Below are 13,966 nucleotides of genomic sequence, written 5' to 3'. Positions count from 1 at the left end.
AGATTCTCTCTCTCTCTCTCTCCCCTCTGCCCTCCCTACTGCACTTCTGTGCTCTCTCTCTCTCAAATAAATAATTAAAAAATATTTTGTCTTGGTTATAATTAATTTTTAAAAAAACATTTTCTATTTATTGGCAACCTTACAGTATTGATAGAAAAATGTGTCTCATGGTAACTCTAGACTACAGGAAAACAGCTCTTGGTAAGGGAAATGTCATTTTCTTTTATTTTTTCTTGTTATTTTTAAAAAAAAACAAACAAATGACCCGCCCCCCACCACCCACAATTTACACACCTTCACTGTGTTCTGGGCCCTCAAGAGTGTAAAATCTCTAAAAAGGGATTCTCAGAAGCAGGAGCCTTGGCCAATGTGGTAAGAAGTGCCTATGTGAGGCACTCTAAATTAAAAGAGGAAGGAAATCAATTATTCAGCTAATCCAAATTTACAAGTTGTGACCTGACGCGTCTTTCAGTGGTCTGCATTAAAGCAATATACCGCACCGATGCGGCAAAGTAAATCAAGACACCTCCAAAAAGGTGGTATAGTAAGAAAAATGTCCATTTAATCATTTACTTTAGCAGGCAAGCAATTTGTAAACATTCAGTAGCGGCAGCATCCAAGTTACAAACAATTTAAAAAGAAACCAAGATTAGTGATTATAATCGTTCCTTCCCTTTCCCCAAAAGAAAAAAAGAAAAGAGAAAAGATCTGGAAATGAATTGACTGAAAACACTACAAACAGGGAACATTCAGTTACGTCTTCTATCAGCCTTCTATGCATCCTCTCTGTGTTTTATTTTTGAAGATGTATCTACTCCTAAAATGCATTATCTTGCAATAACTTGTACGTGAGTGTTTGCCCTCTAGGACGGTGTTCCTGCACATGGATCATCTCAGTTTAAATCCCATTTGCAAAGGGAATATTTATGTCTTGATTCAATGCTTCTTTGACTTCGAGTGGCAGGGTGTCAAAAAGGTGATCTTCCACAACAAGCCCGCTTTTCTTGAGCAGGCGACACTGGCCCAGCTGGGCTGGCAGGCGGTCCAAGCAGTTCCCCTTCAGCTCTAGCTGAGTGAGCTGGGAGAGCTGACCAATCTTCTCGGGGAGGAAGGTGATGCAGTTTTGCCCCAGATTCAAAGTCCTCAACTTCATGCATTTGAACAACTGCTTTGGCAGAATGTCCACTTTGTTCCCAGTGATATGCAAATGCTGCAGGTTCTGAAGCAATCCTATCTCTATCGGAATCACTGAAATGTTGTTGTAGCTTACGTCTAAGCATCTGAGTTTCTGTAAACTGAACACTGCCACTGGTAAGGATTCGAGCTTGTTGTTAGAGAAATAAAGTGACTCCAAGTTTTTGACATGGGTGATGGAGGGAGGGATGGTAGCGATTTTATTATGCCATAATTTCAGACACGTCAGTCGTTTTAAATGCTGGAAACTGATGATCTCCTCGATGGTGCGTATGTTATTTGACTTTAAATCCAGTTCCTGCAGATTCGAGAGGCTGAAGATAGCATGAGGGATTCTCTCCAGCTCACAGTTCTGAAGTTCGAGCTCGGCGACATTCATCATTTTCTTAAGGCTGTTCAGTACCAAGAGTTTAGTGCCGTCATTATGAATGACTAACTTGGTAAGATGTGGAGCCACATCTGTAATGTTGGAGGGAACTTTGGTCAAATTGCTTTTCACGTGGAGAATCTTAAGGTGCCGCAGCTCCCGGAGAGATTCAAGCCCAATCATCTTGTTGTTCTCAGAGTTCAAATTGCCTATCAAGTACAACTCCCGAAGGTTTTTGAGCAGGTACACCCAGGCAGGGATTTCAGCCACGTCGGTGAACTTCACATGAAGGCATCTCAAGTGATCGCGGAGGAAGCTAAAAGCCGTCTGTTCCACTTTCGCAGGGCAGTGGCAGAGGTGGAGCTCTTGGAGGTTAGTCATCTGAGAGATCTTAGCGGGAATTTTAGCTTCCGGAATCAGTTCAAGTTTCAGCACATCCAGGTCTGTGAGGTCAAAGACGGCGTCGGGCACGCCGGACAGCATGAACAGGTGGAGCTCCTGCTTGTCCTGGGCGTTGCGGGACACGTGTTGTCGAAGTTTCTCGAATGTCCACTCGTGGTTCAAGCTAATTTCCCTAAGTTTATTTTCACTGACTTCTGACAGGAACACGCCAAAGCGCTTCGAATACAGCTGGTCATACTGGTCTACCATGTGCAGGAGGAACGCGAAGTCGTTTTTGACATCCGGAATGTCACTAAAACTGCTCTCTTCTCTGACTTTTTCAAAAGAATATTCCTTCAAAGGTATCCTGAATAACCAGAAGAGAGTGTAGAGGCAGATAAAACCATAAACACAGATAATGGATATGTAACTGATGAGAAGCTTCTTCAGCATGTAAGCCATATTGTGGGTGCACTCAAACACCTCATAGCCAGTCAGGTGCTCCACTTTGGGCTTGCAGACGTGCTCGAAGCTGATGGCGTTGACGAAGTTGGCAGTATAGCAGAGGATGAAAATGAATTTGGCTGTTTTGATGAACGTTTGGACCACATAGAGTTTGTAGATCAAGTCACTGTCTTCCACGTGAGCACGGAACTTCCTCACTTTCTCGAACAGGGCTTTGGCCTGTTCCCCGTCTTTCTTATCCAGGATGGTCATGCTGGGGACCTCGATCACAGGCTTCTCGGCTGAGAATTTGAAGCCTGTCTTATTGATCATCGGGGTACTGGCACTAGGGCTCCCCTCATCACTGCTGGTAGACACATGCTTTGGTAGAGTCTGGGCACCTGTTATTCTCTGCTTGTTCTCCTCCGAGTCTTCACACGCCGTCTCAGACAACGCTTTGGTAGTCCAAGGAGACTCAAAGCACTTTCCTAGTATTGAAACAAAATGTTCTACTTTTGAGCATGTTTTGGGATATTTGAACCAAAAATTGCTACTGACCATGAGAATAATAGTATGTATGAGAGCAAGGTATGGAAAGTACTTGGAATACCACGGAAGGGCCAGATGGTAACACATCTGATTAATAAATACATATTGCTGAAAATCTAAGTTTGTCTTTCGGCCTGTTGGATCTTTCTTCTCCTTCTTTGTCTCCTGATTTGGAACTGTCGAATCTGTGTGAGGATATGTGGCTCTGAGAGGTATGTCAGGTGTCACAGCAGATGCGCCAAAGGAAATGTCACTTGCCGTCCGCCCGTCTTGGTCTTGATTGGTGGCTACTTCCATCTTGGGGATATTGGTGGTAACGTCGGCATTTCCCGGTGGCGTGAGTGCCTTTGAATTTACAGGAGATGGCAATACTGGCAAGCAGACCACCTGATCTTTGGTAAGTTGCATGGTTCCTGCAAAGATGGCTACCATCAACATAACGACAGCCAGGTAATCCATAAACACGTCCCACCATGGTTTCAGGATTCGGTAAGTTGGTTGAATGTCATTAAGTGAAGCAACTTCCGCAAGGGTAAACATTCCTAGAAGACAAGAAAACAAAAGGCGTCATTACAAAGATGGAAGTGAAAACATTAAATGAAAAACAAACATACAAAAACTCTTTACTTGCTCCAAACGAAAGCATTCTCTTTCATGTCCTAGCTTTTTATCCAAGGTAGGTATAGTAGAAAATAAGCTAAAGGGAACAACTATGAGAAAAAATGCTGGTTTGTTGTAGGAGCTTTTCTCTCCTCACCCAAGAGAAGAGAAAAAAAAAAAGTGGGGGCGGGGTAAGAAATGAAGAATGCTTTCTAGGTGAGAAATAAGGGCAGTATGTTGAAGAGTTGGAGTAGAAAGGGCGGAAAAGTTTGAGAGCTGTTTTGGAGCCAGAATTGAAAGATTTTTAACTTTCTGGACCTTGAAGAAGGATGTGAGAACATGACGGTATCTGCTGTGGACTGGACGGATTCAAGGTTAAGACTGTAGTCTTAGGAAGCGAGGTGAGAGGACTTCCATTTTGTACGAGCCAAAATGGAAGGGTCCGTACTATTAAACTCTACATAAGCTTTGTGTACCAGATTCAGGGTTATCACTTACTAATGGTATGATTCTCCAAAGTCTTGTGTTTTCCATCTGTATAATGGGGATGATAACTTCTGAGGGATATTGGAAAGCTTAAGTTAAGTATTGATTATAAAGCTCTAGCCTCTGGCCACAGTACTTGTTCGCTCATTACGTTAGCTCTTCTCATTCTGGTGGAAATGTGCCACGGACAGCTGAAATTAAGGGTCTAGAGTTTAAGAGGAGTCTTAGTATACACATACTTGGGGTTTATCAATATATAGAGCTGGAACTCTGGCCTTGGATGCGGCCCCTGTGGAACCGCATGTGGCATGAGAAGAGGGCCAGAGACACAGGTGGAACGATCAGTGACAAGACACCAAAGAGGCCAGGGCCAGCAAGACCTTTGATCTCTACCAAAGCAGCGACCCCAGACGCAACAAAGGGAAGTCCAGTACCAGATCACCTGAAAATATGGTCACCAGTCACCGATGGCTGGCAGTGTTAAAGTCTGAAACAATTCCTACAAAGAATAAAAGTACAAAGGACAATCATCCTTGACAAAAGCAAGAAAAACTCGAAGTTTCTAGGGCAAGTGCTGGGAATGGGCCTCTGTGATCATACATGTGAAATCAGTGTTTATCTTCTTGAATCTGGAAGGTTCAGCTTCTTGAAAAGTAACACTATCACATTCTACTTTTTTGGGATGCTCTCAGGTTCCAGTATTCAACTAGAATATGACGTAATTCTTTGAAAAGCTAGTAAAAAGAAAGAAAGATAAAAGGCCAGGCAAATACCTAAAATTCTGGGAATATATTATATTTTAAAATAAAGGAAAGAAAACAGATTTTTAAAAATCTAATGATGCCGAAGTTGCCTGGACTGCTGTGTTGAGAAGGATTCTGAGGCTGACTCTGGCTTTAGCAAAGAAGTGTTAAATGACTGGTTACTAGTATCTCTCTTGGATGACAAAACAGAGAGTGGTGGGATCAGAACACTGACTCTGCTGGCTCTGTTTCAAAGTCTCTGAAAGTCGGGACGCTGTCTTATTTCTTCTGAAACTCTCTACATACATCTCGTGCTGCACAAGGCAGGAACATAATATTTCTTAATAAAATACAATGAATATTTATTCATCTGTAATAGCAATTCTCCTATTTATAGTTTTTTTTTAAAGTGGAATGTCTTTTATGTAAGAGGTAAATGTAAGCCCAAGGACTCCAAATACATAGAAACTATTCCATTGTCCTTACATTTAGTGAAGATCACTAGAAATCACACTTCTAGACTTCAAGGCTGAAGTATGAAATGCCTGGCCCTCAGTCTTTATTAAAAAATGACCAAGGAAGTGGGAGATAACATTCCCACCGGAATCCCTTTATCCTGAGCTCTTGTATCGTGTGTGTGTGTGTGTGTGTGTGTGTGTGTGTGTGTGTGTTTGGTTTTGTGAGTGGTTGGGAATTTACGCAGGAAGCCAGGCTACCGGAGTGCGCAGTGGGCCAAGCTGCATGAAAAGCAGTTCACCACATGTCATGTGAGCTCTTTGGTCCCTACACAGAATGCACAAACACAGCACCAAGCCATAGGTCACCATGACTCTTACTTCGAATACAGAGATTACAGAACACATCTCCCAGGTTTCTTCCTGGCAAAGAACTTCATCCAATCACACCCAGGGACCACGGTTTTAAAGGGCCATACATATAAATAATAGGAAAAAAAATACCTCTTTCTAATAAGATTCTTCTTTACTCTTCAGATTGCGGTATTGGGCTCTAAAGAAGTCAGGATGTTTGGGTTAGAGAACTGAGGGGAGAAGGGAATTTTGAAAGTCATCCTGCTGTGAATATTACTTACCTGTCTGTTAAGTCCTAATTATTACAACTGGTTTCTCTGCTTCCAGTCTTTATTTTTATTTATTTAGCTACTTATTTGATTATTGTTATTAAAGTAGAGTTGACGTGAAATGCTCCATTAGCTCTGGGTGTATAAAACAGTGATTCAACAATTATGTACATCACAAAATGCTCACCGTGGTCAGTGTCGTCACCATCTGTCACCAAAATGATTACAATATTATTGACGGTACCTCCTACATTCTATGTTTCATTCCTATGACTTCTTTGTCACATAACCTGAAGTCTGTACTCCCCAATCCCCTTCGCCTGTTTTGGTCATCCCTGCACTGCCACCTTCTCTGGCAACCTTAGGTTTGTTCTCTGCACTTGTGAGTCAATTTCTGTTTTTGTTTGTTTTGTCTTTTACAGTTTCCACATAGAAATGAAATCACACAATGTTTGCCTTTTGCTGTCTGTCTGCCTCCACTCTTGACTTCCTTCAATGCATCTCCCACCTGCTGCGGGTCCTTTGGTTAAAACTCTTCTCCAAAGATTCTCTACACTCTAGGCTGGTAAGGTCTTCCAGCTTCTCCAACCAGCCACTCCTTGCCCCCCTGTATTCAGGTCCTTCTATGCACTGTTTCCTCTACTTCCTTCCCAGTCACCTTCATTAGGCTACCAGGTTTCTGTCATCTTTCCCAGGAAGTCCTGCCTAACCCCCATCTGCATGGGGCTCTTCTCCAACGTGCTCTCACAGGACTCTGTCCCTTTACCCAGGACAGTCTTTGTCACACTGTGGTGGAACCAACTGACTACTTGTCTGATCCCAGACCAGATTTTAAATTCAGTAGGGCCATGGGTCAGGGGCCATGTCTGTCCTCCTCATTCCCTTCTAGCCAATGCCTGCCGCGTAGCAGGTGCTTCACCAAGGAAAGACCGTACGGCTCTTGACTACCAGCATCTCCTCCACCTCAACATCCCTCCAGAACAGCGATCAGCTCTCTGCATATGGTATTGGGTCGAAGAGCATTTGATTAAACTTAGATGTCACCACGGTGTAACTCAGATTCTGACAAGAATAAAAACTCTAAGCCAGGCCTCTGCATAAAGATAAATAGCTAAAGGCTCAGACAGCAAAGAAGCTGTGGGATCCTTGTAACCAGTATTTCGTAGCCGTTAAAGCTTCATCTGTGGTTTTACAGCACCTTGGACTCGGGACAGGATCTGATTCCAGGAGTGAGAAGAGGAGGTGGGTCAATTTCCCAGAGGAGGGAGAGAAAGTTAAAAGGTGGGGGCAGAGAACAGAGCATTAGAGTACTGTAACTTCACAATGACCCCAAATGATTGCTAGCTCGGCCTCCACAACCCAGCAAGGGTGCCAACATCTGAACAACAGGGACCAGCACGCAAGGGTGGGCTCTTTTCCTCCAGCATGCTGTCTACTCTACAGCACAGAACGCCAAGGGTTCTGTGCCCCTGCCATTTCCTCCAGCCACTTCCCTTCTTTCTTTCTGTTCAACTCCTACGGATTCCTCAAGCACCAGTTCAGGTATTGCCTCTTTTCCCGAACTCCTATCATATGGTCTAATAATATCTTTTTCTAATATTTGTCTCTTCCTGTAGATCACGAGCTCCTTCCTAAAGGATGTGGGCAGGGACTATGCCTTCCTATTCACCTGCCATCCACTGTGACCCACTCTCTCTCCTCTCAAGAACAGAGAAGGCATTCAGTGACAACAATGATGATGACGAGGACAATAACGGCAGCTAGTTATGTGTCACCTTCCTCCCATGTGCCAAGCACTGTAATAGGAATTTTACATCTGGTATAATCTGCTTCTGTGTGGGATGCATTCCTGAAATGAATGTATTACAGTTTAGAGTTTCAGGTTTTGTGGGGTGAGGGAACAGTTCTACTTCCAAAATGCTACCTAATTATCATAAAAGCCACCAAAATGAAAAAGACAGATAATATCAAGTGCTGGTGAGGATGGGGAGCAAGGAGAACCCTTAAACACTGCTGGTAGGAGTAAACTGATAAAACCATGCTGGGAAACTTCTGGGTTAATATCTACTAAAATTGAACATGTGCACACTCTATGACCCAGCAATATACCCAGGAGAAAAACATATCCTATCAAAAGCCACATATAAAAGACATTCCCAGAGGCACTAGTTGCAATCGCCCTACACTGGAAGCTAGCTACACGTCCACCACCAGTAGAATGAAAAAATGAAACGTGGGATATTCACAAAGTGGAGTATCAGGCATCCATGGGAATGAATGGTCTAGTTACATGGGTCTGCTCGGTTTATAAAATGTGATCTGTACGTTGAGCCTATGTGCCTTTTTGGTTATTTATTATGTTTTAACTTCAATAAAAAGTTTCAAAAAGAAATGATCAAAGTACAAACAACTGCTCTACAAACGCTCAGTGTCAGCAGACAGAAGCTCCACCTTCCCCCAGCCAAGGCTCGCACAGGCTGGCTGGGGTCAGAGGCCAGGGACCTACTCTCCCCGGACTACAAAGGACTGAATCTGCCACAGAAAAGTAGGTGCAGAGGTATGAATCTACCATGTGCAACAGCTCTGGCTGGGACCAGCTCAAGGCGCACAGATGAACACCAGTGGAACACCGCCCGAATTTCATCTAACCCTCACGTTACGCTCATCTGCCACAGTGGGATTATTTTCACCTGACAGAGAAAATGGCCTGCAAGAATTAAGTTGTGGAAGTCAAATAATTAGTGGAGAAATCTGGATTGAAAAATCTCAGCTAAGGCCAAGCCACATGTTCCTTCTAGCGGGTGATGCTGCCTCTCTTCCTTACTCCTTGAGTGTGTAGTTTGCAAACTATTTTTCTATGAAATACCTCGGCGGACTTTCACGGTAACCCGGGGAATGAGGCACTGCTACTGGCTACCAGGATGCAGACCCGAGCACAAAAAGCTTAACAGACCTCCCTGGGCTAATTAAGTGACACCGCTAACAGAATCTTTCACATTCCTATCTCCTCTATCGTGCGGTCTTCCAGTGGCTGCACTGTTGGCTACGGTCGGCGGCTGAAGGAGGGAACTTCTGACCCTTGTCCTTGGCTTTGAGGAGACGGAGGAATGAAATTATGTAATCACCACCTCCTTCCCTAAGGTGACCTTTCACAATGTCAAAAACCATGAGCCAGGCACCAGGGAGCGGAACGTGGACATGATGTAACTTAGTCCTTGCCCTCCAGGAGTTCCCAGTCTAATGGACATCCCCATTAGCAGTAAGTGTGCTATTACAACACAGTAAGAAAACTGCCCTGACCGGGTTAATACAAAATACAGGAGGTGTAGGACAGCACAAACCCACGTCTGCATCTGATAACCGGGGGTGGGGCTCCACAGAGAGGTGGTTTCCAAGCTGAGATCAGAAGAAGGGGGACTGTCATGGGGTGCCTAGGAGGGTAGGAAATATGATTTTGACAGAAGTAGCAAGCACATAGGCATGGAGATATGGGAGAAGTTAGGTATTATAGAAACTACAAATAATTCTATTGTTATCCCATTCTTCATCTAGTATGCCCCTGTAGAGATAGCACATTTTACAGGTAAGTCACAAGGTGGAAACAAACCGAGGCATGGATGGTTTAAATGTCTTAAGGGAGTGCGTGGGCCCATAAGGCAGGAAACCAGTACTTTGCTGGAACATCAGCCACCGACTAGCTCTTATCTCAAACACAGGACTTCAGTAAGTGTGCCTGTTATCCCATTTTACCCATCAAAAACAGAGTAAAAACTTCCTACCTCCCAGGGAGTGTTTCAACCATTAACTGCCTGAAAATGCGGGAGCACTTTGAAAACAGAAATTGCTTTTCATATATGCAAGTGCATACCGAGTATATTAAATATACATTCATATAATATAGTATGTTAAGTACATGATGATCCTCAAGTGACTTTCTAATGTGAAAGTCAAGTCAATGAGAGAGATCAGTACCTAACTTCCATATCCAAGGTTTGATCTCTTTAGTGAATGGGGACTCAGAATGGATATAACCATGTATAAGGGTGTTTTTGTTTTTTTTTTTAACCCGAGAAAGGCACACTTAGTAGTAATTGCATACATTCTTTGGGTTCTCCTTTATAGTACGTCTATTGCAAAGGACTTAAAGAATTATATTACAAGCATGAGGATTTCACATTCCAAGACTTCTCTGTTTATGGTACATACGAAAATCAGCTTAACATTCCCATAAGTACACATTTCTGATGGGAATTGGGAAAGTTTTCTGTACTAGAACTGAAAGAGTAAAATTAATGGACTTTGACTGAACAATGATGAATCAGGAAAGAACAGACAATCTAAATTCTTTTACACTATATGATTCTATTTTCTTTTCATTAAAAAAAAAAAGATTGTATTTATTTACTTGACAGAGAGAGACAGCAGGAAAGGGAACACAAGCAGGGAGAGTGAGAGAGGGAGAAGCAGGCTTCCCGTTGAGCAAGGAGCCTGATGCCAGACTCGATTCTAGGGTCCTGGGATCATGACCTGAGCCAAACGCAGAGGCTTAATGACGGAGCCACCCAGGTGTCCCTGCTTCTGTTTTCTTATCTGAAAGCATGACCAGTAATAATGGACTAAACCAATAACCAATAGCCAGGTTCAAAAATTAGAAGCTATGATGGTTGGACAACCCCATGAATATACTGAAAAATGCTGAAAAGTACACTTAAACTGGGTGAATTGTATGGTATATGAATTAAACTTCAATAAAGTCATTAAAATTTAGAAGCCAGACCTCAATCTTTATTTTACTGCCTAAACTGCCTCTCAACAGAAACAGGATAGTGAAAGGAGGTACCCTAATTGTAGAGTCACGCTACACAGCATTCTAGGTTCAAATATGTTCTAAAATGATTGCTACGTTATTATGATTACACTGAACTCGTTCTGAAGAAAAATCTTTAGCACTTTCCTTATCCACTCCATGTCTCATCTATTAAATCTTTTTTTTTTTTTTTAAGATTTTATTTATTTATTTAACAGAGATCACAAGTAGGCAGAGATGCAGGCAGGGGAGGGGGGGGGGGGGGAAGCAGGCTCACCGCTGAGCAGAGAGCCCGATGCAGGGCTCAATCCCAGAACCCTGGGATCATGACCTAAGCTGAAGGCAGAGGCTTTAACCCACTGAGCCACCCAGGCGCCCCTCATCTATTAAATCTTAATATTGCCATGTATTGGAAGCAATTCAGTTTAGGGTCTGACACAAAGTAAGGCACAAAGATGTTTGCTGAATCTGAATGCAGAAAAAGAATCACTGAGGAGAAAAGCAAGCCCATCTTAATTAGTCTTTAACTGAAGAGGGTTAGGCCAATTTCTTGAATTTTGAATTAGCATGTAGCATTATGTACACAGAAGGAATCCCAAAATAAAAGACAGTAAAACTCTGGTTTCGATTTCATTTCTTTCAAAAACATTTCAATTAAAATTACTTATTTTTTTTTAAGATTTTATTTTTAAGTCATCTCTACACCCAACATGGGGCTCAAACGTACAACCCCGAGATCAAGAGTTACACACTCCACCAACTGAGCAAGCCAGGTGCCCCCCAATGAAAATTACTTACATTAGGAGGTGGCAAAGTTTGATGCCAAAGAGACCTGGATTCAAATCTTGTTTTTTGTTCATGTTCTTTAGCAGTATAAATGTGGGGAACTTAGTGTTCACTGGAAATCTTATATTAAGGAGATTATTATTAGCATACAGCAAAATCGTAGCATCAAAACAGAAAAATATGGCCACCTAATTTAAAACTTTAAAAATTAATCCCATCTGCACAAGAAGACCTTCAATACCCCTTTTAAAAGGAAGACTAATGGCTTGGAAGTGTTACTTAATGAAAAGAATTTAGCATATGAAATAGCAAAGAGCTTGATTAATCAATCTAATACATATATTTTTCACATAAGTATGAGTTCCCTACCCAATCAAATACAAATGTTCATTTTCTTTCTACTGCGTTCTGTGTAAAACTGGCCAGTTTTCTTGGCCAAACTGGGCAGATTGGGTAAACACCTGAGACTGGTGAGGATCAAATCCTCAAATCCTTCAGTGAAATAAGTCAAAGCAGAACAAGTTAAAGTTCATAAAGAAGTAATGAGCTATATCATCACTACCAGTAACCCTTCCTCAACATTCAATGTACATTTGAACATATGTACACACATGTGCAGGAACACACACACATGCCACACCCAATTCAGACATGAAAAACTCCTACAATTAAAGAAAATAAATGCTTCAGATGTAAAATGAGAGAAGGAATGCTTCAGTGTTTTCAAACAGAGCTCTGTATGACTGATATTATGTGAGTATTAACTGTTACAGATGTTATGTTACTTTTTTTTTTTGGAAAGTTAAAAATTCCTTAATTTTTTATTCCTGGTACCACTACCACAATTTACTGGGCAATATACCTGATGTAATGAAAAGAAAACGAAAAAGAGAAAGACAAAGCTACAACAGATAAAGACCTCAGGAATGTACATATAACTGACACTATGTTGCATTAATCAATAGCCATACTTTTTGCAAACTGTGGCTATGACAGTCCTGAACAAGAAGGGTTTCCTGTTTAAGCTGCAGTAACTTTTCTGACTATGGATCATCGTTCCTTCTGTGGTAGATTTTTACAGTTCCTCTAATGCATTTGGGATGACTGTTTCAAAGTAACCTGCAGCTTTCCTGACAAATCCTTGCTCTTCTCTCCTGCTAAGAACTGTAGCCCTTTTCTTCTGAAAATTAGAACCTTCTGCTACCATATCCACTGCTTCCACCACCAGATCCATAACCACCACCATAGGGACTGCCCGACCTTTTTCCACCAAAACTGCCCCCCCTTCATGGGTCCATAATTTGATTGCTGTTGTCCACTATAATTTCCAAAATCATTATAGTTCCCACTACCACCATTTACCACCTCCAAAATTTCCTCCTTCATTGTCACCATCGTATCCTCCACCACCACCTCCATATCCACCTCCTTGGTTTCCATACCCTGGTCAACCACCACCACAGACTCCTCTACTACTGTAACCAGGACCACCACCGTGGTTGCCAACATCACCTCCAAATCCATTATATTCATCATCACCTCTTCCATAACTACTTCTGCTGCCACCACCTCCACCACCATACCCTCCCTCTTGCACCAAAGTTTCCACCACGGCCAAAGTTACCACCACCTCCAAAGTTTCTTCTACGACCCATGAAGTTGCCAGACCCACCTCCACGACCTCTTTGTGATCCAACAGACTGCATTTCTTGTTTAGAAAGGGCCTTTTTCACTTCACAATTATGCCTATTAATAGCGTGGTATGTCTAAACAACAATTTTATCAACTGTATCATGATCATCAAAAGTTACAAAAGCAAATCCTGTCTTTTATCCACTCTGCCTGTCTTCCATAACTTCTATGGTTTCAATCTTGTCATACTTTTCAAAGTAATCTCTCAAATTATGTTCTTCTGTATCTTCTTTAATACCACCAACAAAAATTTTCTTCACTGTTAGATGGGCACCAGGCTTTACAGAATTCTCTCTAGAAACAGCTCTCTTTGGTTCCACTACACGCCCATCAACCTTGTGTGGTCAGGCACACATTGCTGCATCCACCTCTTCAACACAGGAGAAAGTCCAAAACCAAAACCCCTGGAACGTTTTGTTTGGGGGTCTCTCATTACCACACAATCTGTAAGTGTACCCCATTCTTCAAAATGTTCTCTTAAACTATCATCTGTAGTTTCAAAGCTCAAACCACCAATAAAGAATTTTCTCAACTGCTCTGGTTCCTTTGGATCATGGCCCTCCTCACCCCGGCAGCAGCAGCGGCAATGGCCGGAGTCCGGCTGGGGGTGACCGGGTGGTGCTTTTACCTCCATTTTGAGACTGGACTCGCCATTATGTTATTAATTAATACATGTTGTTATGGATATTATAATTATGCAAGATACTTTAGCTAATATAATTCCATATACAAATACAACAACTCAGTGTTACTCATTCTCAAAAAGATTATAAGAAATTTTCTTTTATTTATTTTTTTTAAGAAGGGGGGGCAGAGGAGAGGGACAGAATGTTAATCAG

General features: G+C 42.2%; 1 protein-coding gene and 1 pseudogene across 5 annotated transcripts in view; both read right to left on the bottom strand.

The window, feature by feature from the left end:
• Nucleotides 1–539: 539 nt before the first annotated feature.
• Nucleotides 540–13,966, bottom strand: part of LRRC8D (leucine rich repeat containing 8 VRAC subunit D) — a 119,522-nt gene continuing 106,095 nt past the window's right edge. For 2 of the 5 annotated variants that reach the window (XM_032867081.1, XM_032867078.1), the window contains exon 3: nucleotides 541–3,477. In XM_032867081.1, coding sequence (XP_032722972.1) covers nucleotides 899–3,475 — 2,577 coding nt within the window. In that variant the 5' untranslated portion in view covers nucleotides 3,476–3,477 and the 3' untranslated portion in view covers nucleotides 541–898. Of the gene's footprint in view, nucleotides 3,481–4,401; nucleotides 4,409–10,926; nucleotides 10,932–13,966 lie in introns of those variants that run through there. The other 3 variants (XM_032867082.1, XM_032867080.1, XM_032867077.1) reach the window with 3 other exon arrangements.
• On the bottom strand, nucleotides 12,325–13,761 carry LOC116873340 (annotated as a pseudogene).

The sequence above is a fragment of the Lontra canadensis genome, unplaced genomic scaffold, assembly GCF_010015895.1.
Source record: "Lontra canadensis isolate GAN:19392208 unplaced genomic scaffold, GSC_riverotter_1.0 scaffold33, whole genome shotgun sequence".
NCBI lineage: Eukaryota > Metazoa > Chordata > Mammalia > Carnivora > Mustelidae > Lontra > Lontra canadensis.
This window is presented reverse-complemented; position numbering and strand designations above follow the sequence as displayed.